A 24,978-nucleotide genomic window follows, 5' to 3' on the forward strand; every position below is an offset into this window, starting at 1 on the left:
CCCCCGCCGCACCTGTCCCGGGGCCGCGGGCAGGTGCGCGTGGGGGAGCCCAGGCAGCCCGAGTCCTCCGAGCCCCCAATCCCTCGCCGCCCTGTGTGTGGGCCCCGGGCGGGGCGCGCACCTCCTGACACAGGCACCTGCCCCTCCGGCCTCGAGGCAGTGTGCCCAAAGCCCAGGTGCACGCGGGGGCTTCGCTCAGCAGGGCCGCTTTGGTTCAGGGAAAGGATCTTCGCTCGGGGCGGAGCAGCTCAGGTGTAAACGCGCCCACCAGGGAGCACGCTGTGGCCCGGGGCCAGGCCGGGGTCAGAATGAACACGCCCTGGCCCTGCCCCTGCCCTCGAGGTCACTGCGAGCCCGCAGCCCCACAGCCAGGCCCTCCGGCCCCTCCATAGTCCGTCTGGTGTCGGGATAAAGGCTCTCCCGCCCTTTACTCCCAGCCACTCCCGGCAATGAGCTCCGCAGACGACTATTTCAGATGGTCACTATTTTAATCTGAAACCTGCTCACATGAAGTGTAAGGCAAAGGAAACGAAATCTATCAAATGACCCTGAAATTATTCCACTAAATCCATTAACTACACAATTAGTCTATTTATTTTAGAGTTTACTCCTCTGTAAGCAGTGCACTGGTAAGGACAGAACCCGAGCCACACTATCCTATGTGAGGAGAAATCAGCCGGTCTACATCGGCCAGCCTCAGGAGGTAGGGCAGGCTCTTTCCCGCCCCCCTAAGCAGCAGAAACGTGGCTGGCTAGGGCCCTCCTAGGGCCAGAGGGCGGCCCTGGGCAGTCCTAACTGGGCCCGTATTACTGGGGTATGACAACACGTGATCTCGGGAGAGAACAGGAGGGTCCCACCGATGGCAACAGCTCATGATTTTAACAGCAACAAAAATGTACTATCTGTAAACAAGCAAGGTTGATCCTGAGAAGACATTAACCTCTTCACTCTGGGTAACTGGTTCACAGAACATTTAGGTAAAGGAAAGAAGGATCTGTAAAATGCTCAGTGACACACGCAAACAGGCTGAGGACCCCCTACTGGAAGGATGACAGCTGGGGACACTGAAAATATACAGATCTGATCTGGAGCTGCCACACCTGCCTCGAGGCCGCTTTCAAAGCACAGGTGCACCCAGCTCTATCCCTTCCTCAGGGAACAAAGCTGAGTATGGCCTCAGCCGATTAGGGCAGGGAGTGTCTTGCCTAATGACTTTTCTAGGATGCTCCAATTTTACTATTACTATCTTTAAACTGGGGAAAATAAGCTTAATTTTTAAAAACTCTGCATAAAACCCAAAACAATAAAATCAAACATGCCGTTCATACCAATGGCTTTCCGGCTCCTGTCCAGGTGGAAACACACCTGCCCCGTGTGCTTTAACCACACGAGTAGGGCAGCCAAGCGCTGGACTCTAACATTCTCTAGGGCAGCTGCTGAGAGACACACCATATGGACTGCGCTTCCTGAATAACCAACCACTCAGCCCCCGAGTGTGGAGGGGACCTGCTCAGTGGCCAGACGGCTCGGGGCTGCCTTCCTGCGGCGCCTTTTGGCCGGATGTGTGAACACTGGCACGGCTGGCCTCCGGGTGCGAGTCAGGGCTGAGTTCTCGAGCTCACTGGCCACATCGAGTCCACATACAACCAGAGACGTCTGTGGTTCAAGAGGGACACCTCGCTCAACCCCAATGCCAAGTCCAGCTCCAATGCTCATGTGTGTGTTGGTGCTTCAAAGAACACACACAAAGAATCTACCCATGAAGGAGGTAAGACTTGAACAAACGCCCCTGGTCTAAGGCAGAGCCGGGAGAGCGGCAGGCCGTCTTCACGCCCACGTGGACAGGATTTCCACAAAAGCCCAGAGCACGGAAGCAGGGGTCACAAGTTTGTGCCCGGCAAGGAAAGAAAGGGCTCAAAAGAAACCAGTAGGGGGAGGGGGTGGCTGCATCAAGGGTGCCCTCTCTCCCCCCAGCGTCCCTTCCGGGGGGGGGGGGCGCGGGGGCGGGGCCAGCTCGATTCTAGAGGGTTCTTCGGCAGAGGAAACAGCTCCACAGCAGAGACCGAGCGGGAACACCAAGGCTGTGCGGGAAGACACACCCGGCCACAGAAGGTCCCCGGGCTTCTAGAAGAGTGACCTTTGAAGAACCTCTTCAGAATGAGCACAGGGGCTCTGGGAAGGCCAGGCTGCGGTGGGAACACGGAGAATGTCCCAGGAGTCGGCCGTGACACTGGGGCAGGATTGCACACGCCTGCCAGGCGTCCCTCACGTCAGCAGGAGAGACCACAGTGGCTCTCGGCCCCTTTGAAGTCCAGGACTTGCCATCTACAGGGCCGCTGGAAAGACACCCTCTCCTCCCTGACCTGGGCCAGCGCCATCTGCACCTGCGTCTCAGCTACGGGCCCCGAGGCTGGCAGTGTGACCGGGGTGCACGAGTTGTAGGGGGTGGAAAACGTGCACACACTCCTTGGCTGTCAGCCACGGACGTTTCTCTCTGGGTAGGAACAAACCATCTCGGGGCTGGCCACCCGGCGCCCTGACACAGGTACACAGGGGCCTTCCCGGTCCCCCCCACCAGTGGCCAGGAGAGAAGGCAGAAAAGAAGGGGTGTGCTCCAGGGCCCCGGGCGCAAGGACGGACCGCGCTGGAGCTGACTGGGCCGGGCCTCTCACTGGAGCGGCTTCCCTGTCCTGCCCATGGCCACACCGTCCCGGACCACCCTGGGACCGACGACACTGAAAGAGCCACAAACAGAGCCCTTGCCAAGTCTCCCTCTACCAGGACAGAGATTCAGGCTCAGGTCAGCCCGGCAACGCAAGCCCTCCGCAGCTGCGGCCACACGTGGGACCACCCAGACATGGGCCGGGGGCCTGCACAGCCCAGCAAGGTCACCCCCTCCAGCTCCATGCCCCTCCCCTCACCCAGTGCTTTCAGCACAACCCCCCCTCCGGCCAGGCTGCAATCACGTGGGTCATCAGTCCCCAAACCCTCGAGGACTCCCAGCAGTTAAGGGCCCCTCAGTGAGGCACGGCCTCTGGCTGCCCTCATCCCCACGCCCCTCCACTCTCATCTTAGGGCCAGGTGGCTGCTGCCGGGGGTGGGGGTGGGGTTCCCAGATCACAGGTGGCTTTCCTACAAGGAGCATTGTGCCCCGTGTCCTGAAATAGATACAACTTAGGTGCGAGGAGAAGTTGGGAGACGAGGGGGAAGTTTTAGACCTACCTGGGGGGGGCTCGGCAGCACCGCCAGGGGGCTCGAGCGGGGCGCGGGCCGGGAGGGTGGGCAGGGCGGTCGGGGAGGAGCTGCCGGAGCCGGCGCTGGATGCCAGGCTGGACGCCACGCTGGAACCCACGCTGTGGGCGAGTGGGTGAGCCACTGCAGACACTGACAGGTGGTTCTGCACAAAGACACACAGACAAGGTGAGCAGATGCGCGCGGAGAACAGCAACGTGACAGCTCGGTGACGGAGGCCACGGCTGAGTGGGGGGGACACGGATGGGACAGTTGGCTAACTTCTTTCCGCTAAGCAAAATATAAAGAAGTTGGACTCTTCCAAACATTCCAGAGGAGCTTTAAATGCCTAGTTGGGGGGCGCCTGGGTGGCTGAGTCGGTTAAGCGGCTGCCTTCAGCTCAGGTCATGATCCCAGGGTCCTGGGATCGAGCCCCGCGTCGGGCTCCCTGCAGGGAGCCCGCTTCTCCCTCTCCCTCTGCCTGCCTCTCTGCTTACTTGTGCTCTCTCTTTCTCTGTCAAATAAATAAAATCTTAATAAATAAATAAATAAATAAATAAATAAATAAATAAATGCCTAGTTGGTTACGATAACCAGGACAGACAGAGTCACTAGCTGCTGCTCACCCAGGGACAGGCACAAATGCATCTAGAAAGGGTCCTATTTAGTGAGCTTTTCTGCAGAAATGGTTTTCAAGAGCAGACACATGGCGGTAAACAAAAAATCCACCAAAAGGCATCAGCAGAGAATCAATACGGCTTCTGAGAACAGAAAAATGATCTCGTTACCTGAGAAAGGTAAAAAGCATGGGGCAACGCCCATGATCTTTATTTGGTAACTAACAGATCAGAACCAGCACGCTCCTGGAGGGCGGCCGGCAGTGTGGACGGCACACTAATGACCCACAGGACGGGCTGCAAGCCAGGGCTCGGGGCTCCGCGCGCAGTGCCTGAGGCACGCCCCAGTCACCGTGCAGTCGGGGACCAGAAGCCACACTGGAGGAAAATGTGTGGCGTCTGGTTTTTACTTCAAAACGAGACAGAAGTTAGCTTTGTGCAGGGGCTACAAGACCATCCGAGTAGGGGAGGGCTTTACTAGTTTGTTGGCTTAAGTGAAATTTTCTACAGTAACAATGGTAATAAAAGAATACATGTTTCATGAGAGGAGAGACACCTCACACAGGATAGTTTCTCCGAGTCAGTGTTTCCTCCTGGACTGCTGGCCGTGCTCAAGAGGGGCCCCCGGTGCAGACATCAGCCACGAGCATCAGGGACGCTGCGACAGACCGCCACCGTTCTACGTGAACCCGAACCGCACGAGTCTGGAGAGCGAGGTCCCCCGGCGCTCCCTGGGCTCAGGCTCAGGCTCAGAGGTGGGCCCCCCGCCTCCACACCGCAGGCCGCCTGCTCCATCCCCCAACGCCGTCCCTCCTCCAGGCTGCATGCGTCCCCCAGCTGTGGCAGGAAGGTGGTGCAAGCACCCCACAGTCTGCCCCACACACTGAGCCAGGCTGAGAGCCCCTGGCCTGAGGCACCTGCTGTGGCTTCATCCACCCAAAAAGCTGTAGTGCAGGGAGACGTGTCCCTCTAAGACATCAGGTGACACTTTATCCTGAAACCTGAGGACACCCTCGCTGGCATCTCCCTGAGGCTACAGGGAGGGAGGGCCTGGAGCCGGCGGGTAGAGAGGTGCCCAGAAGCAAGGAAGGGGTCTCCAGAGGGCCACCAGGCTGGCCTCCAGCCATGTGGCCTTTCAAACTGGGGTCCCAGGGAAATGCTGGGAGCCACTCTGCTGACCTGGGGATCCCCAGGCTGGCTTTGGGACGGGACAGAGGACATCTCTGGGCGCAGGCAGGCAGGGGACTGAAGATGAGCCTGGCAGATCACTCCTGGCTGCTGGTGTACATGAGGACGCACTGGGCGGTGGCGGGCCAGCACGACGTCCCCGGGGTGGCCCCCACACCAACAAAGCCGCCCCTGGGGTGTCTGGGCCTGACAGGTGCATGAGTCCCCCGTGCACCTGCTATGTTGTTGCCAACATGTCAAGCTTCAGGTTCTTAATGAACATCTTACCATTTTAATCTCTTTGAAACATCACAAAATTTTTACTTTCAACTCCCTTTCTGATTTCAAAGCTCCTTAGAGGAGACAAGAACCTACACAACTTGTTCCGGACACTCTGGAGAGTCCTCTGGGGGTGGCCTCAGGTGGGCGCCGGGGAAAGCAGGGCAGAGGGGGACCGGGTGCGTTGCCCGTGTAGAAATTAGGAATAAAGACCATAGCAGAGACCTGCGGACAGGAGGCAACGTGCTCGCCCAGAGGGGGCACGTTGGCTGTCACACGGCGCCCCCAGGCCTTTGAGGCACGGGTGGTGACCGGTGCTCTGAGTGCAGAGAGCAGCACTGGCCAGTGCTGGTGGGGGACCGTGTCCTCATGAAAAGGGGAAATTGCAGACAGACCCAGATGCAGGGGAGAGCACCAAGCGAGACAGAGGGGCCAGTCGGACGACTTCCGGACCGCGAGGGCGTCCGGGGCTGTGGCTGAAGCAGCCCCGTGGGCGGGCTCTGTTCGGGCAGCCCCAGGACACATGGAGACGGGCCATGAAGGGCACCCCTTGCTCCCCGCGGGGTTTTGGTTTTGTTGTCTCCAAAGTGTAACACCAGTATTTTTTTAACATTGAAACAAAAGACCGTGGAACAGGCCAGTTTAAGAAGAAGGTGAGTGAAAACATAATGATGCCCCGAACAGACAACGGCCGGATGGCTCTGGGTCGGAGGGAAGGCGTGTGAGCCCCAGCAGCCTGGGCTGCCCCCCTGCTGTACCTGCTTGCCATCCTGCTCGCTGGGCCGGTGGCTGCCCTCAGCAGGGGACCCTCTCCGCTTTGCCTGCAACAGAAGAAGAAAGCAGCGGTAGACTCCAAACACACAGACGCCTACGCTTTGCGAGCGAGTGAGAAGATGCGGAGTTCGGAAGTGTCGGAAAACAGCAAAGGTGTTCAAGTCACTACCCTCCGTCAGGTCTGACTCCGTCTCTCACACCTGCTCACTGACCTCTGACCTCTGGGCCACGTGAGGGAGGGTCCGAGCTCTGCACTGTGCCCACCACCTCCAAGCCTGAAGCAAAGGGTTATTCTGTTGAAAAGTGCTGAACGCAGGGCGGGGGAGGGAGGGTAAGCTTCCTTTGTGAAGGCACACCCTCCCCTCCCCCATACCTGGGAGCACTCCCTCGCCAGCACTGTGTCCGCGGGGGACAGACCTCACTAAGTAACCCTGACCTGACCTTATTTTCCCTCATTCGTTTACCATCCCAGTTTACCACCCTGGAAACAGAAACCCCTTTTCTTTCATCTTGCCACTTCTGCACGATTTACTGCTCTTTGTTAAAAGGGTATTAAGCTGCCAGGTCCAACTGCTTCTCTATGAAGCCTCACAAACGGGTAAGTAATAACCCTTTCCTCCTGTTTATCTTTTGTCAGTTTAATCTGCAAGGGCCCCAGTACTGAACCTAAGAGGGTAGTGGGAAATGTTTTTTTCTCCCCTACACGTATACAAATCCTGATTCTGATGAGCCACCTGCCAGGAACACTGTGCTCAATGAAGGCTTTGCTCAGAGCTCAGGACCAGTACTCCCCCGGTCAACATAAACACAAAAACTGCAGACCAAGATATCCTTCAGATCTAAGGAGTATCCTGATTTTTATGACTCATTTTACAGTATGTGAACTCGTAGTGGTGGCTCAAGTCATCCTGGCCTTTCTTCCTTTCTTTTTTGGTTTCTGGATTTGCAAAAGAATCCAGAGTGATCACCAGGGGCAGAGGAGGGGAAGGTGTCCAGGCAAGCACTGACTGGGCCCCTTCCTTCTACAGGACACTTGGCCACAGGCTCAACCCGGAGGTCATCCTGGTATTTCTGGGTCCCTTGCATCTCTCTCATCCAGAAGTGACCTCCCACCCGCAGAGTGGGGTGAGGGCTTCCGAAGTCACTGACCAAAGACCTGAGTATCATATGCTTCCAGGCTAAACGATACTGTGTGGAAAGCAAGGTTATCCTGAAACCATTCTGCTTGCTTTCGGAATACAGGGCTCCCTGTGGGGGACCTCGCCCCTTCGTCCAGGCTCCTCACCGCTGCGGGGGCCTGGACACTCCACACTGCACTCTGACCCCCGGTGTCAGCTGTCCCGATGCCAGTCCAGTTCCAACACCCTCTGCCTGGGGTCGGCCCCATGACCTGTGCTTGTGACCTACCACTCTGGATCAGGACACCCACAACTCTCCTCGGGCCCAGCCGCCTTCTAGAACAGCTCACAGGGCTTCGGAAAGCACTTACTTACATTACCGATTTATTACGTAACAGACGATGAGGCAAAGAACACAGACAGCCAGAGACAAATCAGGTGAGGTCCAGGAGAGTCCTGAGCTCAGGCAGGTGCCACCTTCCCAGTACAGACAACCTGTACTTTGGGGATTTTCATGGAGGTTCATCCCATTAACTCCATCTCTGGCCCCTTCCTGCCCCCTGGAACATGTGGGGTGGCGCAGGGAGTTCCAAGCTTCTAACTGTGGCTTGGCCTTCCCGGTGCCCGGCGCCCGGCCCCCGTCCAGGAGCTATGAGAAACCCACCCAGAGTCACCTCCTCAAAACAAAAGATGTTTTTATCACCCAGGAAATTATAAGGGTTCTAAGAGCTGTGTCAGAAACAACATACATGTTTTCTAGAATTTCATAGCCTGATCCTGTTGAGGAACATCAGCACACGGTGTGTTCTGGGCAGACAGAGCCGGCCCGTGGCCCACACTCAGGCCCCAAAGCAGGGAGCGTGCCGTGGAGATGCTCTTTCCCTCCCCTGCTCGAAAACAAGGGAGTCCAACCCCAGACAGAGTCCTCAAACCCAGGACCACGTCTACACACAATGAGACCCCAGGTGCTTCTCCCCAGGTGTGCCCGATGCACGGATACGGTCAGTGTGGCAGGAGTGAGTCTGAGGATGCACCAGAGGCTCGTGGTTTTGTGCCGAACCTCCACTTACTCTGTTCACGGTGCAAAGGAAGTAGCGGGGGATGAGTGCTGTGCACAAGTCAAGATCTGGGGTTTGACGTCGATCCTTACAAACGACGAGACTTGGAGTGAGGGGGAGACTGAACTCTCCCTGCACAGCTCCCCTGCGGTGTGATCTCCTGGTCCAGACCTGGTGCCCTGGGGTGGCCGGTGACACTGCCGCCCCCTGCCTGGCCCTCCCAGAGGGGCTGCTGCAGCAGGAGAGCTCAGGGGGGCAGCTGCCGGGCTGGCCGTGCCCCTGAGCCGCCACCAACACGGTCCACGCAGGGCCCCAGAGGTCAGAGCTGGCCCACAAGAGAGCGTTGGCCTTTTATTCTAATGGAGATGAACTCACAGGAGCGTAAGCTTTCCGAAGTGAAGGGCTCTGTGGCACTCAGCACAGTCACGAGGTTGTGTGACCATCAGCTCCACACAGTTCACACAGCCATCCCCCCAGGAGCTCGGCCACAGCCCCGGCCCCCACTCTGCACCCTAGCAGGCCAACTTCTTAAATTGCAAAATAATTAAACAAAACAACCAACATAAAAGACGCCCTCACCAGACCCCGCGTGCAGGCGTGGGCACACTGTTCCGGCACCGTCCCCCAAGGGGCCCGGGGCTTCCATCCTGCGTTGCCTTCCCGGATACAACCCCCCGAACCGACTCCATTCAGCCCAGGCCCTCAGGGAGGCCAAGCCAGTGGCCTTCTGACCACCACCTAAGCCCACGACTGCCACGGCCCCTGGGAGCCACCAAGAGGAGAGAGGGAGGGCTTCCTGCCATGCCCAGCACTGGCTAGGCTACGGGCCAGCTGGTGGTCCGGAACACTCCCCTGCTTGGTCCGCCAGGGGACACTTGGCTGGGAGTGAAGGAGGGGGTCAGCGGCACAGGGACTGGGCCCTGCCAGGGCTGCACAGTGAGGGAAACCTGTGTGCTGTGGGCACGGGGACGCGAGCAGGGATCACGCTGGACACCCCGGTGCTTCGGAGCCAGGACCGCGGGGACACAGCAGGCACATGACCATTCTGGGCTCCGGGCTCAGACACGCATGCACAGGCCACTGTGCGCCGACCCACGTGGAGCGCAACCACGGCCAGGCCACCTCCGGCACAGGACACAGGGAGGCGCAGAACGGACCGCGACCAGGCGTCTCACCGGCCAGGCTCCTCGCAAGTAAATTCCACCCAGTTTTTCTCACCTTTCCTGTGTTCCTCTTTTTTTTAAAAAAGCACCAAGTGGAAAGGTGGGTGGGGAAATGCCCTGTGCTTCCCATTTCCTCATATGTGGGCACTTTCCCGGCCACCCTAACACTGAGCCACCTCCGTCCTGCCGCAGGGGTGGCTCTCGCCCTCTTGCAAGCATCCAGCGGGAGCAGACGGAAGGAGCCCACTGCACAGCCAGCGGGATGGGCGGGCGCCAGGTCGGAGCCTCCTCCCACACAGACACGAGGGCCCTGTTGAGAGCGCCCCAAATCTCTCCGTGCCCAAAGCAAACCTGCAGCGCCGGGGGCCGCCCTCCTGGCTGCAATCGAGGGACCAGCCCTGCCAGGACACCGCCCCTCCTGCCACGGCTGTCTACCCAGGAGGAGCCCCACCCGGACTCGGGGCCCCTTCTTGATGCTCAGCCCGACACCGCTGTCCTGCGTGGCCGAATCGTGCATGTCTGGAGAGGCTGGGTCAGCCCGCCCAGGCCAGAAGCCCGCCAGGCTCTCACGGACTTCTAGAAGGAGCCGCTGACCCCACAGGCAGACCACTTCCGTTCGTGTCCCTAGGCGCTCATGCCTCAGGTGCTGTCCACTTACGTGTGCAGGCTGGCCGCTGCTGGCCGCGGAGCTGCTGGTGGGGGCGGGAGCCAGGTCTCGGCAGCCCCAGCCATTGGCCATCCCGAGGCTCTCTGTCAAGAAAGGGAGGCAGAGGGCTTTGAACGACCGCGGGCTGGAAACAGCTGTGTGCAGGGTGACCCGGTCCCGGGAGCCCCCACGCAAGGGACGGAGGGAGGCCTGGCGACAACAGTCTTCCCAAGTGACGGGAGTGGGGAGAGGGCGGCAGCAGTGCCGCGACAAAGACAGGAAATTTCAACAAGACTAGCCAACCTCCCCGTTAAAATGAAAAGCAGAAGGGGAAGCTGGAGTTTGCGACTGTCGTCACTGAGCCAGAAGCCTGGGCCCCGCAGCGCAGGGCAGCCTCTGACCAGGGCGGGGGGCCGGCCCGACGTGCCCAGAAGGCATGCCAGGGGCTACCAGCCCCCCTCCTGCTGCAGACGAGAGGCAGGCATTGGGCACTCACTGTCCACGTGTGCGAAGGCGCAGAAGGGACCCCGCGGGCAGTAACCGGTTTGGCGCATATCGTTGCACTTGGTGGATTTGTAGATCTAAGAAACAAAGTAAAACAATAAAATCAATACAGTTTAAAAATGAAACACGGGCACCTGGGTGGCTTGTCAGTGAAGCGTCCGGCTCTGGGTTTCGGCTCAGGTCATGACCTGAGGGTCGGGCTCCCGGCTCGGCAGCTGGGGACGGGTTTCCGCAGGAAGCCAGGAGCTGCTGCGTCACAGCGCAGAGGGCCCTGCTCCAAATCTCAGCGGGGTTTCCTGAGAAGGGGGTGGGCACGTGGCCTATGCCTCACACGCCGTGGTCCACGATCCCCTGCCTTCCACAGAGCAGGTCGGACTGTCCTTGAAATCACACGGAGTCAACTGACCACTTGGCGTTTCCTGAAGAGGCACCCAATTCAGGGCTCGGTATACAGGAGGCACTCAAGCAATGCCCCTGACACAAGTACATGCATGAGCTCCATGGCCAGCCCTGACCCACTACAAACTTGGGTCAAAAATACTCTCATGGTGCCAGTGACACTTGGTTCTGGCCACCAGCTCACCAGGACCCTCGAGGGACAGACCCCAGGCCCCTCTGCACCCCTGCCAGACCCCAATCGACACCCTCAGGAAGGCTTCCCCGGCCTCCCGCCTCCCTTCCCCCACAAATGCCACTCCCCTGGGCTCTTCGCCCTCCTTCCCTGGGGCTTCAAGGACCCTGGGCCAGGAGCAGCCCTCCACCAGAACAGGACGAGTCCCGCTCCTAATGGGCCAGCACAGGCCACAGGGCAACCCTCCGCCCAGGCCTATCACCTGGCCTGGGCACTGACAGGTCCCCATTTCCTGCTCTCCAACTTGACTGCTCCACCCCTGCCCCCTGCTCTCCCCACAAGGCCCCCCTCCTGCAAGCAAGCTTGGTTCACAGATCGGCACACCCCACCCTCCCTGCCTGTCCTCCTGGCGGGAAGCCTGGCCCTGGTCCTCCACCCCCCACCTGCCCTGGTCCCCACACTGTCCCGCCCCCTGAAGGGGGCTGATTTGCTGGCATTCTGCTTGTTTGTTTTTTAAAAAATTACTTACTTGACAGAGAGAGAGCACAAGCAGGGGACTGGGGCAGAGGGAAAAGCAGACTCCCCACTGAGCAGGGAGCCCGATGTGGGGCTTGATTCCAGGACCCTGGAATCATAACCTGAGCCAAAGGCAGACGCTTAACTGACTGAGCCACCCAGGCACCCGGTTTTGTTTGTTTTTTAAAGATTTATTTATTTATTTATTTATTTGAGAGACAGAGAGCAAGCACGCAAGCAGGGGAAGAGGTAGAGAGGATCTCAAGCAGACTCCCCGCTAAGTGCAGACCCCCAATTACAGGGTTTGATCTCACAACCCTGAGATCATAAGCTCAGCTGAAATCAAGAGCTGGACACTCAGCTGACCAAGTCACCCAGGTGTCCCCGCTGGTTTGTTTTTAACACAAATCCAAGTGTGCACTGCTTAGCTCAGCTTCAGCTGACCACACCCCGCACGTTCCAAAGAAAGGACTGGCCTTCACCGGCTCCTGGAGGGGTGACCTCTGAGCCCCTGGAACGTCCTGCCTGGGAAGTGTCTCCGTTTACCTGGTTGTGGGCCACACCAGATGGTAACAACGTGATTTATGGTGGCGGCTCTGGGCCATGCAGTGTCAGCTCAGCCTCTGGAAGGCTGGAAACCGAGATCAGCCACATCCACATGACCCCTGATAAAAACCCTAGACACTAAGGGCCAGGGGGTCTTCCCCGGTTGGTGACACATCACTGCCGGAAGAAGTGGGCGCTGTCCACATGACCCACTGGAGGACAGAGCTGGGCGTCGGTGCCTGTCTCCCAGGGACCCTGCCCCACTCAGGACCCCGCCCTCAGCGGATTTCGGCCTGCATCCCATCAGTAACAACTCTAACTGTGGACACCACAGCACTGCTGAGCTCTGTGGGTCCTTCTAGCAAGTCACAGAACCTGAGGGTGGTCCCCGGGGACCCCAGACACAGGAGTGCCGCGCTCGCACAGGCTGGGAGCAGGGCTGTGGCTCCCGTGGCAGACGGGCTCCTACCTCGGGGTGGAACTGCTGCTCCGCGCGAGAATGGCAGTACTGACAGCTGTCCCCGCTGTCACACCTCGCGGGCTCGCCCCACTCGTCACCGTGCTTCACGCTGGGACACGGGGTGGACCTGGGGGGACGGGGCGGGGTCACTAGGGACTTAAGAGCAGGCGTCCTTCCTGCACACCTGGGGCTGCCCATCCGTCCAGCTGTCACGGGGCTCCCCTCGCATGCAGGATGGTGCGTGCGGCCCCGGACGCATGCCTCTTTCCTTACCAGGACACACAAAAGCAGGCTGAGTGCCACCTAAACCCAGACAGGGACTCAGGAGGCCTGTTTTTATTTTCTACAAAACATAAAGTGAGGCTGAGTCAGAGCCCCATGCTGACGTGCGGAGCATGTCGGGGAAGGAGCCGGGGAGACGGGAGGCCGGGCCCAGCCTCGCGCGCTGCACGCTCCCTCGAATCTGAGATGTTTGATCCCACAGTTTGAAAACCCAACCCAAATCTCATTCTTCTGGGACTTACTGGCAACGTTATTCTCATTTCTTTGGATTTACGAAAAAATTGACAGCAGAAAGAAGTAAGATTTTACTATTATTTAGCACATTTGCTATCCCTTCAATACACGGTCAATTCGCTTTATCTTCTCCAGCTTACCTCCGGTGAATAACACCTGGAGGCTACGAATGTGCAGCTCCCTGCCCCTCAGCCCCGAAACGACGCGGAGAGAGGACCCTGGCTGTCACGGACCAGCTCGCCATGAGCGCGGGCACTCTTGGGCACACGAGGCAGCACAGAATCCATGCAAGAAGGTGGCAGGGCTCAGGCTAGGACGGGCCCCGTGCCCTAGGGGCTCACCTGTACTGGAACCTCCTGGGGTTTCGCCGTCGGTCCCGGCTGTTGTGGTAGTGCGGACACGCGTAGCCCTGGCGACACAGGCGCGGGGGCTTCGGGCACTGCTCCGTCTTGTAGCTGCCCAGCACGAAGTTAGTGTCTGAAAAACAGGGGTCCACGTGGGAACGTGTACACGCGCTCACACGGCCAGGAGGAGAAGCATCCCCAGTATCCGTAGATGGATGAACACAGTGTGTCTGCCCCATGGCCACGCACACCCACTACAAACCAGATGAACTCGAGAACCTGCTGATCAGGGACAGACCAGACACAGGAGTCTAGCAACCGTGTGATTCCACCACAGCAAAGGTGCGTGCGGCAGATCCGCAGACAGGAAGGACAAGGGTGCGGCGGGGGAGAGGGTGGGGCTGACCGTGGGGGCCAGACAGAGTCTCAAACTAGCTCCCAACAGGACTGCACGACCCCAAACATACTGAAAACCTCTGAAACGGACACGTTAATCCTGATGTAAATGATGGACGTTGGATGATAAGGGCATGTAGTCCTTGTCAGCTCGCAGGTGGGGACATATGTCCCACAGCGGCGGGGAAGGAGAGCACGTGGAGTCACAGGGTATGTGGGAACCCTCCATACTTTCCCATCAGTGGAATCTAAAACTGCCCCCAAAATAGGTCTATTTTTTAAATGATTAATTTCATGCTCTTTGAATTTCATCTCAAAGCAAAAACAAGCCAAAAAACCACTGGGGTCATTTAAAAGCAGGAACTAATGAAAAGATATTCCTAAAAATTATACCATTCTTGGGCTGGTTAATAACGGACAGCACTGAGCTCCATGCTGAGGGACAGAGAGCAGCAGTGGGAGGGACAGCCCAGCCCAAGAGCCCGGAACCACGCCACCTGGCCCTTAAGAAACGTCTCCAAGTCCAGCCACACCAAATTCAATTTCAAATACGTCATCAAAAGACAAGAAAGGTAAACCACACAGGAGGGTGTGGAGAGAACAAAAGGGGTTTGAGGAACAAAAAGGCTGACTTTAAGAAAATTATAGAATATTGATTCCCAAGTATTGACCGCTTGCCCGGTAGACACAAGGTCCTGCCGAGTGCCACGAAACAGGCAGAAATGAGCTGTTCACAGCAACCAGGAGACACAGGCTCCTCGATGCCTTCAAAGCTACAAAGTAAACGTGAAGGCCAGGCGTCCAGAAAGTCGCCTGCGAGCATTCAGTCCCAGCTCCTGGGGTGGTGAGGACGTGGTCTGCACACACCCAGGCGTGCAAACACACACCAGAAGCAACACATCCCATGCTCATAGCGGAAGGCAACCAAAACACAGCCTATGACCCCAAAGTCCTTCAGGAGGCAACGGACACAGGAACGGTGGTCCATCCCAACAGTGGGCTAGAAGTGGGGAGAAGACATGCGCTAGCGAGCCAGGATGATGTGGCTCCAGAGGAAAGAAGCCCGTCTGAAAATCTACATCCTGGATGATTCCAACTACATGACATTCTGGAAAAGACAAAGCCATGGAACAGAACGATGGCGTAAAGGGCCAGGGGTCACCAGGGGCTGGGGCAGTGGTGCCAGCCTGTAGGATCCTGTAGGGCAGACACAGGACTGACTTGTCCAAGCCCATCCCCCACCCCCAGGCCACCAGGAGCCCTGAGGGAAAACTGTGCTCAGTACTTAGTGATAAAGTATCCATCTTGGTTCCTTGACTGTAACAAATGTATCAGGACAGTGCAGGTGTTTCTAACACGGAAGGCGGGGGCAACGTGGGAACTTGGTACTACCTGCAACTTTTCCGTAAATCTAGAGAGGCCCCAAAATAAAATCTACTAATGAAAAAGCCAAACCCCACCTCAGCCCAGCTCTGGGACAGGAAGCCCAGGAAGGAGATGTGCCCGCGACACAATCCCCTCCCTGGTGGCAGCCGGAGGCTGACCTCACCAAGGAGATGCCGCAGTAAAGGTCAGAGCAGCCTTGGGGACCAGACGTGTGGGTTCAGATCCCACTTGGCGGCCGCTACCTGAGGGACTGGGGGTAATGTACGCAACTGGAGACTCAGTTTCCCCATCTGGTCTCTGAATGAAGGGGGTGAGGTCCACTGTGTGGTCATTTTGCAGACAGAGACGAATGCCCCCTGCCCCCCTCCGTGGCGGCCTCGGGGTTACCTTGCCACCGGGGGTCCTCACCCAGGATCTTCTCAATCATGGCCTGGCTGGCCAAGACCCCGGGCTGCAGGTCAGGGATGCCATCCGCACCGCAGAGCTGGCCGTTCTGCAACGCTTCCTGGGCCTGGAGCTCCCTACGATCAAACCACACGGTGGTCACTGCTCTGCCGCATATCTGCCTCAGCCCTTCGGGAAGGGGAGACAATCGTTTGCTTCTGTCACTCTGTGCAGCTACCTAGAAGGTTCCGGACGGGCAGCCCTCGGGCACAACCCTAAATCCAACACCGTCAGAGCCGAGTTGTGTGTTTAGCGAGCATCTGGACGCCTCCCTCGAGCTCAGCCCCGCGAGCTCCCACGGCCACATGCATCAGGAAGGAAACTGTCTCATCAGGAATGAAGTCAAGGCCTGGAGAGAGTGCTGCTGTGGCCGGCAGCGCCCACAGCCCCGGGAGGGGAGCGTGGACACCCCCACGCACCTGATGTCACACACGGGTGGCCGCAGGTCCAGCGGGCCGTGAGCAAAGGCGCAGTGCAGCCCGTTCTTCACGCAGTGGCCCCGGGCATCCGTCTCGTGGATGCACGTGCCCGTCTTGTAGTAACGCAGGTGGTACTTGCGCTCAGTGTCCCCGGTCGTCCGGTGCAGGTACGGACACCTGGGAAGCAGAGGGGCCAACATAGGCCATCTGAGGCCTTGGGGCTGGGGGCACCCTCAGCATCGACCTGCCCCACCCCACAAACACCTGCTCTCACCATGGGACTGCCACCCCTGGCAGAACACCTATCCCCAGGGCACTCAGACCCCCACAAATCCCTCAATACATGTGGTAGAAAATACAATACCAGATTTCCCTGAAAATCACCCTGCATCATGTTGTGAATATGGACAAATGAGGCTCCCCCCTTTGATACAGCTGTGTCCTCACTGTTCCTGACAAGCGTTACCAGATGAGGGGTTGGTGGTCACTCCCATCCCACCCAGAGACTTCTGGGGACCCCTCGAGGGAAGGAGGGGCCTGGGCCTGGCTAGAGGGGGATGGCGGTGGGACAAGAGAGAAGCAGATGCAGGGGGATGGGCAGGATCACGTGCAGGTGCCAAGCCACTCACTCCTGGGGGAGTCCACACGACTCCCCAGGCAGCGAAGGGCAGCAAAGGGCTCATGCTGCAGGGGGGTGGCCAGCACACGTGGAGACGGTCCCCGAGCCCACCTCGAGGTCGATCAGTCCCTCTAGACAAGAGTCACAGAGAAGAGCAAGGAAAAGGAGTCTGAGCCAGCCGTGTCCCTGAGCCACCCAAGGAGTGAGGTGGGAGCCTGTCACTGCCTGTCCCCTCCAGCAATGGCCAGGGAGCACCACGTGAGGCTCGGGTAAGGCCCAGTCCCACCTCACTGCCCTATGAGGTTCCCCACATGGAGCACGGACGAGACCCAGAGAGAACAACTCGGGGGCCTCTCACTCTCAACTGCTATCTCCCACGATAAGGACATGCAGGCTCAGCCTTGGCAGAGAGCACCCCAGACCTTTTGGGGCACCTGGGGTGTGCACAGCACAAGGAGACAGACAGGACGCCATGCCCACGAGGCTGGGTCCTTTGGAACCAACCAAGCAACCACCGAAGGAGAAGCCAACGGGCGGGCCGGGCAGTTCTGCTCCCGAGGTGCACCCAGAAACGCCGGAAGCACAGGATCCACGACAGCCTCGGCCTCAAACAACCCTGATGCCCATCAACTAATGAGCGGGGAAGCAAAGGGGGGGGCCCATCCAGACAACAGGACGTTACTCAGCCTTAGAAAGGAAGGACATTCTGACGCGTTTTACAAGACGTACACCTCAAGGACATTCTGCTCAGTGACAGAAGCCGGACACGAAAGGATGAAGGCTCCAGGCAGTCCTAAGAAGTCAAAGAGCAACGGGGGATCGCGTGGGCACGAGCAGCTCGGGGACCCCCGAGGACTGAGTGCACAATGGGCACATCTCCCATGTGCAAAGCTGGAAAGAATCTGGAAGCAGACAGTGGGGATGGGTGCACAATACGGTGAAAGTCGTCACTGCCACTACCCTGCACTAAGAAACACGGTTAAAATGGCACATTTCACGTCATACGTGTGTAACCCTAATCATCGACAAAGCCCACTGGGACCAGAGAAGAGGGAGAGGAGAGAGATTTGATCTATTCCTACAGAAAAGTGCGCTCGTGCAGTGTTTTCACACCTCGACACCGCCACATCCCAGCACTGGTCTGTGACTCAGTTTTGGGCAGCCAGGTGGCGGAGGCTGTCACGGAGAGCTCAGCCACGCTGGACAGCCTGGGGGAGAACACGGGGCCCCGCCCCTGCTTTTCACGTGACCGAACACCATTCACAAAGGGCACCAACCGTGCTCCCTGGAGGTGCCCGCCTGACCTCCCATCCCGATGTCTCAATGTCACGTCTCAGCCTTCACTCGCTTCCTAGCGGCCCCTCAGGAGAGTACTAAGCACCCTCTGGTTTCCTCTCTGGTGCTGTTGCCAAGGCAACCAGAGCCCAGCCCAGTCCCCCTGCCCAGCCCTGAGCACTGAGCATGGAGCACCGAGCACGACCACTGAGCACTGAGCATGACCACCAAGCACCGACCATGGAGCACCAGCCACGGAGCACTGACCGAGTACCGAACACAACCACTGAGCATGGAGCACTTAGCACCAAGCACGACCATCGAGCACCGACCACAGAGCACCAACCACAAGGAACGAGTACCAAGCACAACCACTGAGCACGGAGCACCGAGCACCAAGCACCGAGCAGGCACTATTATTTTACTCTGGCCATGACCTCAAGACATGGACGGGCTCTTAATGAAGGAAAACGGCTCCACCTTTGGAAGGTCTGAGAGGGGAGGGGAGGCCTCACACAGAACACAGCGGGAAAGCCAGAACTCTCCCTGGGGCAGGAAAGAGCCAGGGTTCAGCCCAACACCGCATGCAGATTCTTCCTCGCAGGAGCCCGCCGCACCCACGATGTACCCAGGTGTGACTAGGTTCTGCCAAGCACCAAATTCAGGTGAGCCCCTTGCTTCTCAAGCCATCTGCCACGATTAGTGACCAAACAATGCAATTCAACCAGGGTTCCATCACGGGCATGATGCAGCATCACGCTAGAACCTGGGAGCCAGGAAGGGGGGAGCAGGAGGAACAGACCAGGGGCTCAAGACTGCCCCTAACTCTCCAAGAGAGCCTGAAATTAACCCCTCCCTCTGGCAGCCCTCACCAAGATGGATCTGCAAAGGGGACAGAGGTGGTCCACCAAGCCCATCCCCACTGTGCACCAGCACCAGCCAGGAGCACACTAGGGTGTGCGTCAGAAGCCCCGGAAGGGCTGGCCAGTCCCAGAGGTGATGCTGCCGTCCAGGTGGGAGCCTCAGATCCCACCTGCAGGACAACCCCAGGTGACGTCGATGCTGCTGGGCTTTAGGGGACGCTCAAGTGCAACCTGACTTCTTGCCCACACCCAGGGGGCTCAGACATGCGGGGGGAGACCCGAACATAGCACACAAATAACTGAGGCGCAAAATGAACAAGCCGAGTAACTGGATGCAGCCACGGAACACGGGTGACAACAAACATGAACAAAAGGAGGACCCGTGGGCCGCAGACAAGTGGGGGCAGGGAGGTGGGGGGTGGGCAGGTGGGGCTTCCGGGGAGAAGCTCGAGTGTCATCGCACATGCACCCCTCCTCTTGGACGCTAGGGAAGGGGGGCTGCCAACTAACCCCTGTTGACCACGTCCATCCCCTCAACTCTGCACCTCCAGTCTCTGGACTTCGGAGCCAGGACAGTGACCCCTCATTAGTCCCTAACAGGGACCATCAGTACCAGCAACAGGTGTCACTCCTCCCTCTGCGCCCACAAAGCTGACACCCCATCTGGAAGACAGAAGGCTCCGCCCGCCTGCGTGGGACCTCCCTGTGCCAGGGGCCTCCTCCTGGTCGCCTCCTCCATCCCTGCACCTTCGCTCTTCGGGGCTCTCCCAGGCCAACCCAGTCACCTGATGTAATCCGGTCAAGCTGGCTAATGTGTCCCCTAAAAGCCTGTGTCTTCCAGACCGTAAGTAGCCCCCTGACTACAGGCTGTTTGGCTCTAATGTTCAGGACCTGCCTTTGGCTTTCACCCCACCCCAAATGCCCAAGCAGAGTTCTCTGGTGAGACCAGCTTGGAGCAAGCTTACAGCTACCCTGCAGAGAAATTCACCCAAAGCTGAGGGCCCAGACACTCGGGTCTTCGCGCAGAAAGACCAGAGAGGACAGGTGTGGTGCAGCAGACGCTGAGTACAGCCACTCTGGGTCAGCAAGCTCCCAGCGGCACACCAGGACGGTAAGGGGAAAGCCCATGGAATCACACACCAACAGCCCACCTGGCCCAGGGCCTGCGTCCCCACAGACTCCAAGGGCAGTGAGGAGGGGGCTGTGGGGGAAAGAGCCTGGCCTGCCACGGGAGCCCTGAAGATATAAGGCCACAGGAACAGGTCGGGCCTATCTCTTTTTCAGCGAGAAAATCTGTAACGGGGTAGGGAGGACCACTCGCCAGGGCAGGAGGCGGATCAACAGAGGAGACTGGTTACTTTGTACTTGACATAGTTGGGGGCTGCTTGATTGTTTCCCCAATGAAAATGTTCTCCAGGAGAAGCCCCGCAGACCCCTGGAAGCCCGCCTCTGCGAAGGCACCTGATCATCCCCAGGAGCGAGCCCGCGCTCTCAGGCAGCGGGAGGGGCCAACCACACGCGGGTTCCAGGTGCGAACACTCACACCAGCCCTGCGGGTCGGCGGGGGTGGAGCAGGGCCCGCGGGGGGCCTGGGGCTGTCCACACCCAAAGCCTCTCTCAGACCAGCTTTCGGGATGGGGCCGGACCACGAAAACCCTCCGGACAGGAGTTGCTTTCCTTGAAGCCCAGCCTAAGAAGTACCTGAAATGGATCCTCACAAGTGGGAACACCGACCTGGTGGAGCTGGGCCAGACCCTAGGTTAGCAACCGGCGTCCTGCACCGCCCGCCCTCTCCGTGGACTTCCAAATGCGCACCCCGCGGAGCCGACCCCGGCGTCCCTGCCGCGCAGCGGGGAGGCTCCTGGCCACGGGGCCGAGCGGGAGCACGTGACCCGCACGGCCAATCGCGGCCGGCTCCGGGGAAGGGGCGTGTCCGCCAGAGCGGACCGCCCCCAGAGAGCAAGGACCGCGGGCCGCCAGCGCAGACTGACCTCCCCCGCCAAAGGGGGGTCCGCCCGCCGAGAAAAGGGGGTCATAGCAGGGGTGCCCCTGGGGAGGGGGAGATGACAGCGGGGGGTCTACCCAGAGGTGACGCAGGGAGCACCACGGGGAGCGAGGGGGGCCCGGAGGGAAGGGGTGATGGTGAGAGGGAAAGGGTGACCACCCGCCAAGGAAAAAGGGTGGGGGAGGGGGGCCACAGGAGGAGGGGTGACAACAAGGGGAGAAGGTGACCGCCAGCCTAGGAAGGGCCGTGACAGCAGGGGTGCCATCCCTCCGGGGTTCCCCCGTCCTGTCCTGCCCCACAGCTCAGCCACAAGGCGCCCCCAGCCAGCGCCAAGAACAATGCTGGATGCTTCTGTCACCCGACAAGGCCTGAAGAGTTTTTGCTCTCTCATAGTGTTCATGCTTTTAAATAACAGGTTGGTAGTACATATGCCCCAACCAGAACTCTCAAGAACCCAAGAACTGAAATAAAAGGGAGGTTCTGTCCTTGCTCTGAAAGGGACTATCTACTTAAAATTCCATGACGATGCAGCATAAACCAGACTATGTAGTCCCATGGGACAAACTCTGGGCCATTCCACTTGGGGATGAGAAAACCCCTCTCCCATGGAGTGGAGGAGGACTAAGGAGAGATCCCCAGGGGAGACATCTGCCCCACCAAACACTTCCTAAAGGACTCAACACAAGGGACAAATCTTTACTCAGACATGTGACTTTCTCACTGTATGCAGGCTCACAGGATGCACCCACAACAGGAAAGGGCCAACAGGCAGCTCACTCCCACTCATCCTGGTTCTCAATGATGACCTCTATGTCATTTAGATTACACATTAATATTTCTGTAATCAATAATTGCGTGCTATTTACTACTGAGCCCAGCTGAAATGACCACGTGCAGGTAGGTGTCCAGTGCCGATGCTTCATCCTGCAAGAACTGGTTGCCACCCTAACGCCCAGCAAAGGGGCTGAGTCAATACCAGGACATGCAGACTCCAGAACCCCAAACAACTGTGCAAACAGACTTTGTCCACATGCATTAAGAGCATTAGTCGGGGCGCGTGGGTGGCTCAGTAGTTAAGCGTCTGCCTTCGGCTCAGGTCATGATCCCAGGGTCCTGGGATCGAGCCCTACATCGGGCTCCCTGCTCCGCGGGAGGCCTGCTTCTCCCTCTCCCACTCCCCCTGCTTGTGTTCCTGCTCTTGCTATATCTCCGTCAAATAAATAAATAAAATCTAAAAAAAAAAAGCATTAGTGAATACTGTCAGTTGGTCCTTTGTACTGACTGGGCTCTAGGACGGAGTCAAACATGCCAGGTTACTGGATCCCTACACCAGGGTCAAGCAGCAGTGCTCCCACCACCCCGGGTAACTCAGGACCCAAGGCCCAGGAGGGTGACTGACGTGGCCAAAGAAAATAGGGGACCTGATGCCAGGCCTCAGCTTGTAAACACATCCCTTCTGAAGACCCGCTTACAGAAAACATCAGCTCAAAAAGCAATTAAATAGGGACACCTGGGTGGCTCAGTCGTTAGGCGTCTGCCTTTGGCTCAGGTCATGGTCCCAGGGTCCTGGGATCGAGCCCCTCATAGGGCTTCCTGCTCGGTGTGGAGCCTGCTTCTCCCTCTCCCTCTGCCCCTCCCCCAATCTTAAAAAAAAAAAAACTTTGCAGGAGCATAACTCCATCTTAAAAGAGGAGGAGCTGGGCACATTTCTTCAGCAGGCTTCAAGCTGCCTTAACAACAATCCTATTTAACTATCTGGTGTTCAACTACACTTTCAGTAAGTGTGTAAGTGTATGAAGTTTATGATAATGCATGGATGAAAAGTTTACTCCCTGGCCTGAGCATCTTTAGAAAATGAAGGACAGCAGACATCACTCCACTCTCTGTGCAGGAGAGTGAATGTGGTCTTCCAAAGGGAGCATTCCTGGAGACCCAGCTCCTTTCAAAGGATCAGGGAATGGAGCCTGAAGGACCTCCCTCAAATCAGTGCTGGATCTGAACAGAAGGGGAGCAAGCAGTGGTTTTCGGAGGGCCTGGAGCTCAGGGAGGCTACCCTATTTCCAGGCAGAGATGGATCAGCCCTCCTCCTGCCTCAAAGGGTCCAGGAGAAAAGTGCAAAACCTCCAGCTACGAATTTCTGCCCACTCTGTGAACACACACTCTGCGCTTGCCTGTTTCCCAGTCTACATATTGCTAAATAAATACATCTGTTCATAACACCATGAAGAAACTTAAGAAAAAAGCCAACCAAAACAAAACCTTAGTTTCTTAAACTTTAAAAGTGCTACGGAAAAGGCAGTCTACAAATAAGATAACTTTCCTATCAATTTTTTAAAAAGAAGTCATATAAGTAAGCCACAAGAAAGGAAACGTTCCAGATATAATTTACACAGTGTGAGCAAGCATTCTAGCACACACTCTGACCCACAGCTACAGAGTGGTCCTACACCTAACAGGTGCACCTTATGAGGGTTGGTTCTAATGCAGAGAAGGCGGGGAACTGGGTCCAACGTGGGCAGGCCAGTGGGTTTGCACCATGCACGGGGCGTCCCTGAGACACATAGCCCTCAAGGCAGAGAAAAGCCTGCCCCCCACCGGCGGCCGCGGGAAGGCTTCCGAGGGAAGACGGGACCCGCTCTGCAGGCGGCCGCCCGGCCCCGACACACACTCACTCGTCGCCGTCGGGGCACACGCCGCTGGCCTCGTCGTACTTGGAGCAGTACACGTCCGGACTGTAGTTGAAGGTGCCGTCCCGCCTGCGGAGCGGTCTGCGCCGACGCTGATTTAGGAAATGCCAATGGAAACAGGTAAATGGCCTGTGCTGGGCGCACTTGTGCTGCACAAACAGGGCGCACTGCTCTGTCCTAAACTCCTTTAGATACCTAAAAAGACAAACAGCGTTGCGGGTCGCTTCCGCCGCCACCGCCGCCGGCGGGCGGCCTCGGGGACTCGTGGGCGGGGACCGGACCCCGCAAGCCAGGGTGCCCCAAACTCAGGAGCAGCCCCCACTCTGAAGGGCAGATGACCCCAAACGGCCGCCCCCCATCCCCAGAGCACAGTCCCCGACCCCAAGCGCAGGCAACCATCTCCGACCCGAGGTGCGACCCCCCCCGCACTCCGAGTCCAGACGGCCGCCCCACCCCACCCCCAGCCGGGGCACGATTCCGGACCTCGTCCGCAGCACCCCCCATCCCGGCCACTGACGTGACCTCCAAGTTCACGCGCAACGCAGCGACCCGAGGCGCGTACCGACCCAGGGCAGAGGCAGCCCGAGTCCAGATGGCCGCCCTCCCTCCGAGCCCAGGCGCGGCGGCCCATCCCCTACCCGAGGTTCGACGCCCGACCCCGAGCGCGACCACCCACTCCAAGTGCAGACGGCCGCCATCCCCAGCCCGGATGCGATTCCCTGGGCCCGGTCCGCAGCATCCCACATCTCGACCACTGACGCGACCCCCAACTTCAGGAGCGACACAGCGACCCCAGGCACGCCCCTACCCCCAAGCTCTGGCGCCATCCCTGATCCCAGGCGGAGGCACCCCGGGTGCAGATGGCCGCCCGCCCCCCGATCCCAGGCACATTCTCCGCAAACCCCCGACCCCCCACCGGAGGCGCGTGGACCCCCGCCTCCTGCCGTGCTCCTCAGCCCCCGCCCCCAGGTGCCGCACTAGACCCTGGGTGCCGCCTTTCCACCTCAGGCGGCGGCAGCCCGCGTCGGACGGCGGTCAACCCGCCCGGAGCCCGGGCGCGGGGCGGGGGGCAGCGCGGGGCCCCAGGCCGCACCGGCGGCGGCACCCAGGCCCAGGGGCGCGGGGCGCGAGCCGGGGGGCGCACGGGGCCGCCCCCCGCCCCGCTCCCGTCCCCGCCGCGACCGGCCCGGCCACTGACCTGTAGTGGGTCGGCTTCTCCGTCTGCGGGGGGGACCCGCTCAGCGCCGCCGCCGCCGCTTTCGAAACCGACGGCATTTTCAGTCAAAACAATGCAGCGCGCATGCGCCAGGCGGGCCCGCCCCCGCCCCTCCGGATCTCCCCCCGCGCCGAGCCCCCCGCGCGCCCGCCCGCCGG

The 24,978-nt window shown here is 58.8% G+C and overlaps 1 protein-coding gene across 12 annotated transcripts in view; it reads right to left on the reverse strand.

The window, feature by feature from the left end:
- UNKL (unk like zinc finger) overlaps positions 1-24,922 on the reverse strand; it is a 34,716-nt gene extending 9,794 nt beyond the window's left edge. For 5 of the 12 annotated variants that reach the window (XM_045874634.2, XM_064592286.1, XM_064592287.1 and 2 more), the window contains exons 1-10: positions 24,803-24,919; positions 23,590-23,799; positions 16,156-16,332; positions 15,680-15,813; positions 13,508-13,643; positions 12,660-12,777; positions 10,550-10,634; positions 10,066-10,157; positions 6,053-6,115; positions 3,223-3,397 (exon numbers count right to left, since the gene is read on the reverse strand). In XM_045874634.2, the coding sequence (XP_045730590.1) occupies positions 3,223-3,397; positions 6,053-6,115; positions 10,066-10,157; positions 10,550-10,634; positions 12,660-12,777; positions 13,508-13,643; positions 15,680-15,813; positions 16,156-16,332; positions 23,590-23,799; positions 24,803-24,879 (1,267 nt within the window). In that variant the 5' untranslated portion in view covers positions 24,880-24,919. Of the gene's footprint in view, positions 1-3,222; positions 3,398-6,052; positions 6,116-10,065; positions 10,158-10,549; positions 10,635-12,659; positions 12,778-13,507; positions 13,644-15,679; positions 15,814-16,155; positions 16,333-20,613; positions 20,876-23,589; positions 23,800-24,802 lie in introns of those variants that run through there. The other 7 variants (XM_064592282.1, XM_064592292.1, XM_064592284.1 and 4 more) reach the window with 7 other exon arrangements.
- Positions 24,923-24,978: the final 56 nt, after the last annotated feature.

The sequence above is a fragment of the Mirounga angustirostris genome, unplaced genomic scaffold (assembly GCF_029215605.1).
Source record: "Mirounga angustirostris isolate CCGP_5_RB_7025 unplaced genomic scaffold, mMirAng1.0.hap1 SCAF_5, whole genome shotgun sequence".
Classification (NCBI taxonomy): Eukaryota; Metazoa; Chordata; class Mammalia; order Carnivora; family Phocidae; genus Mirounga; species Mirounga angustirostris.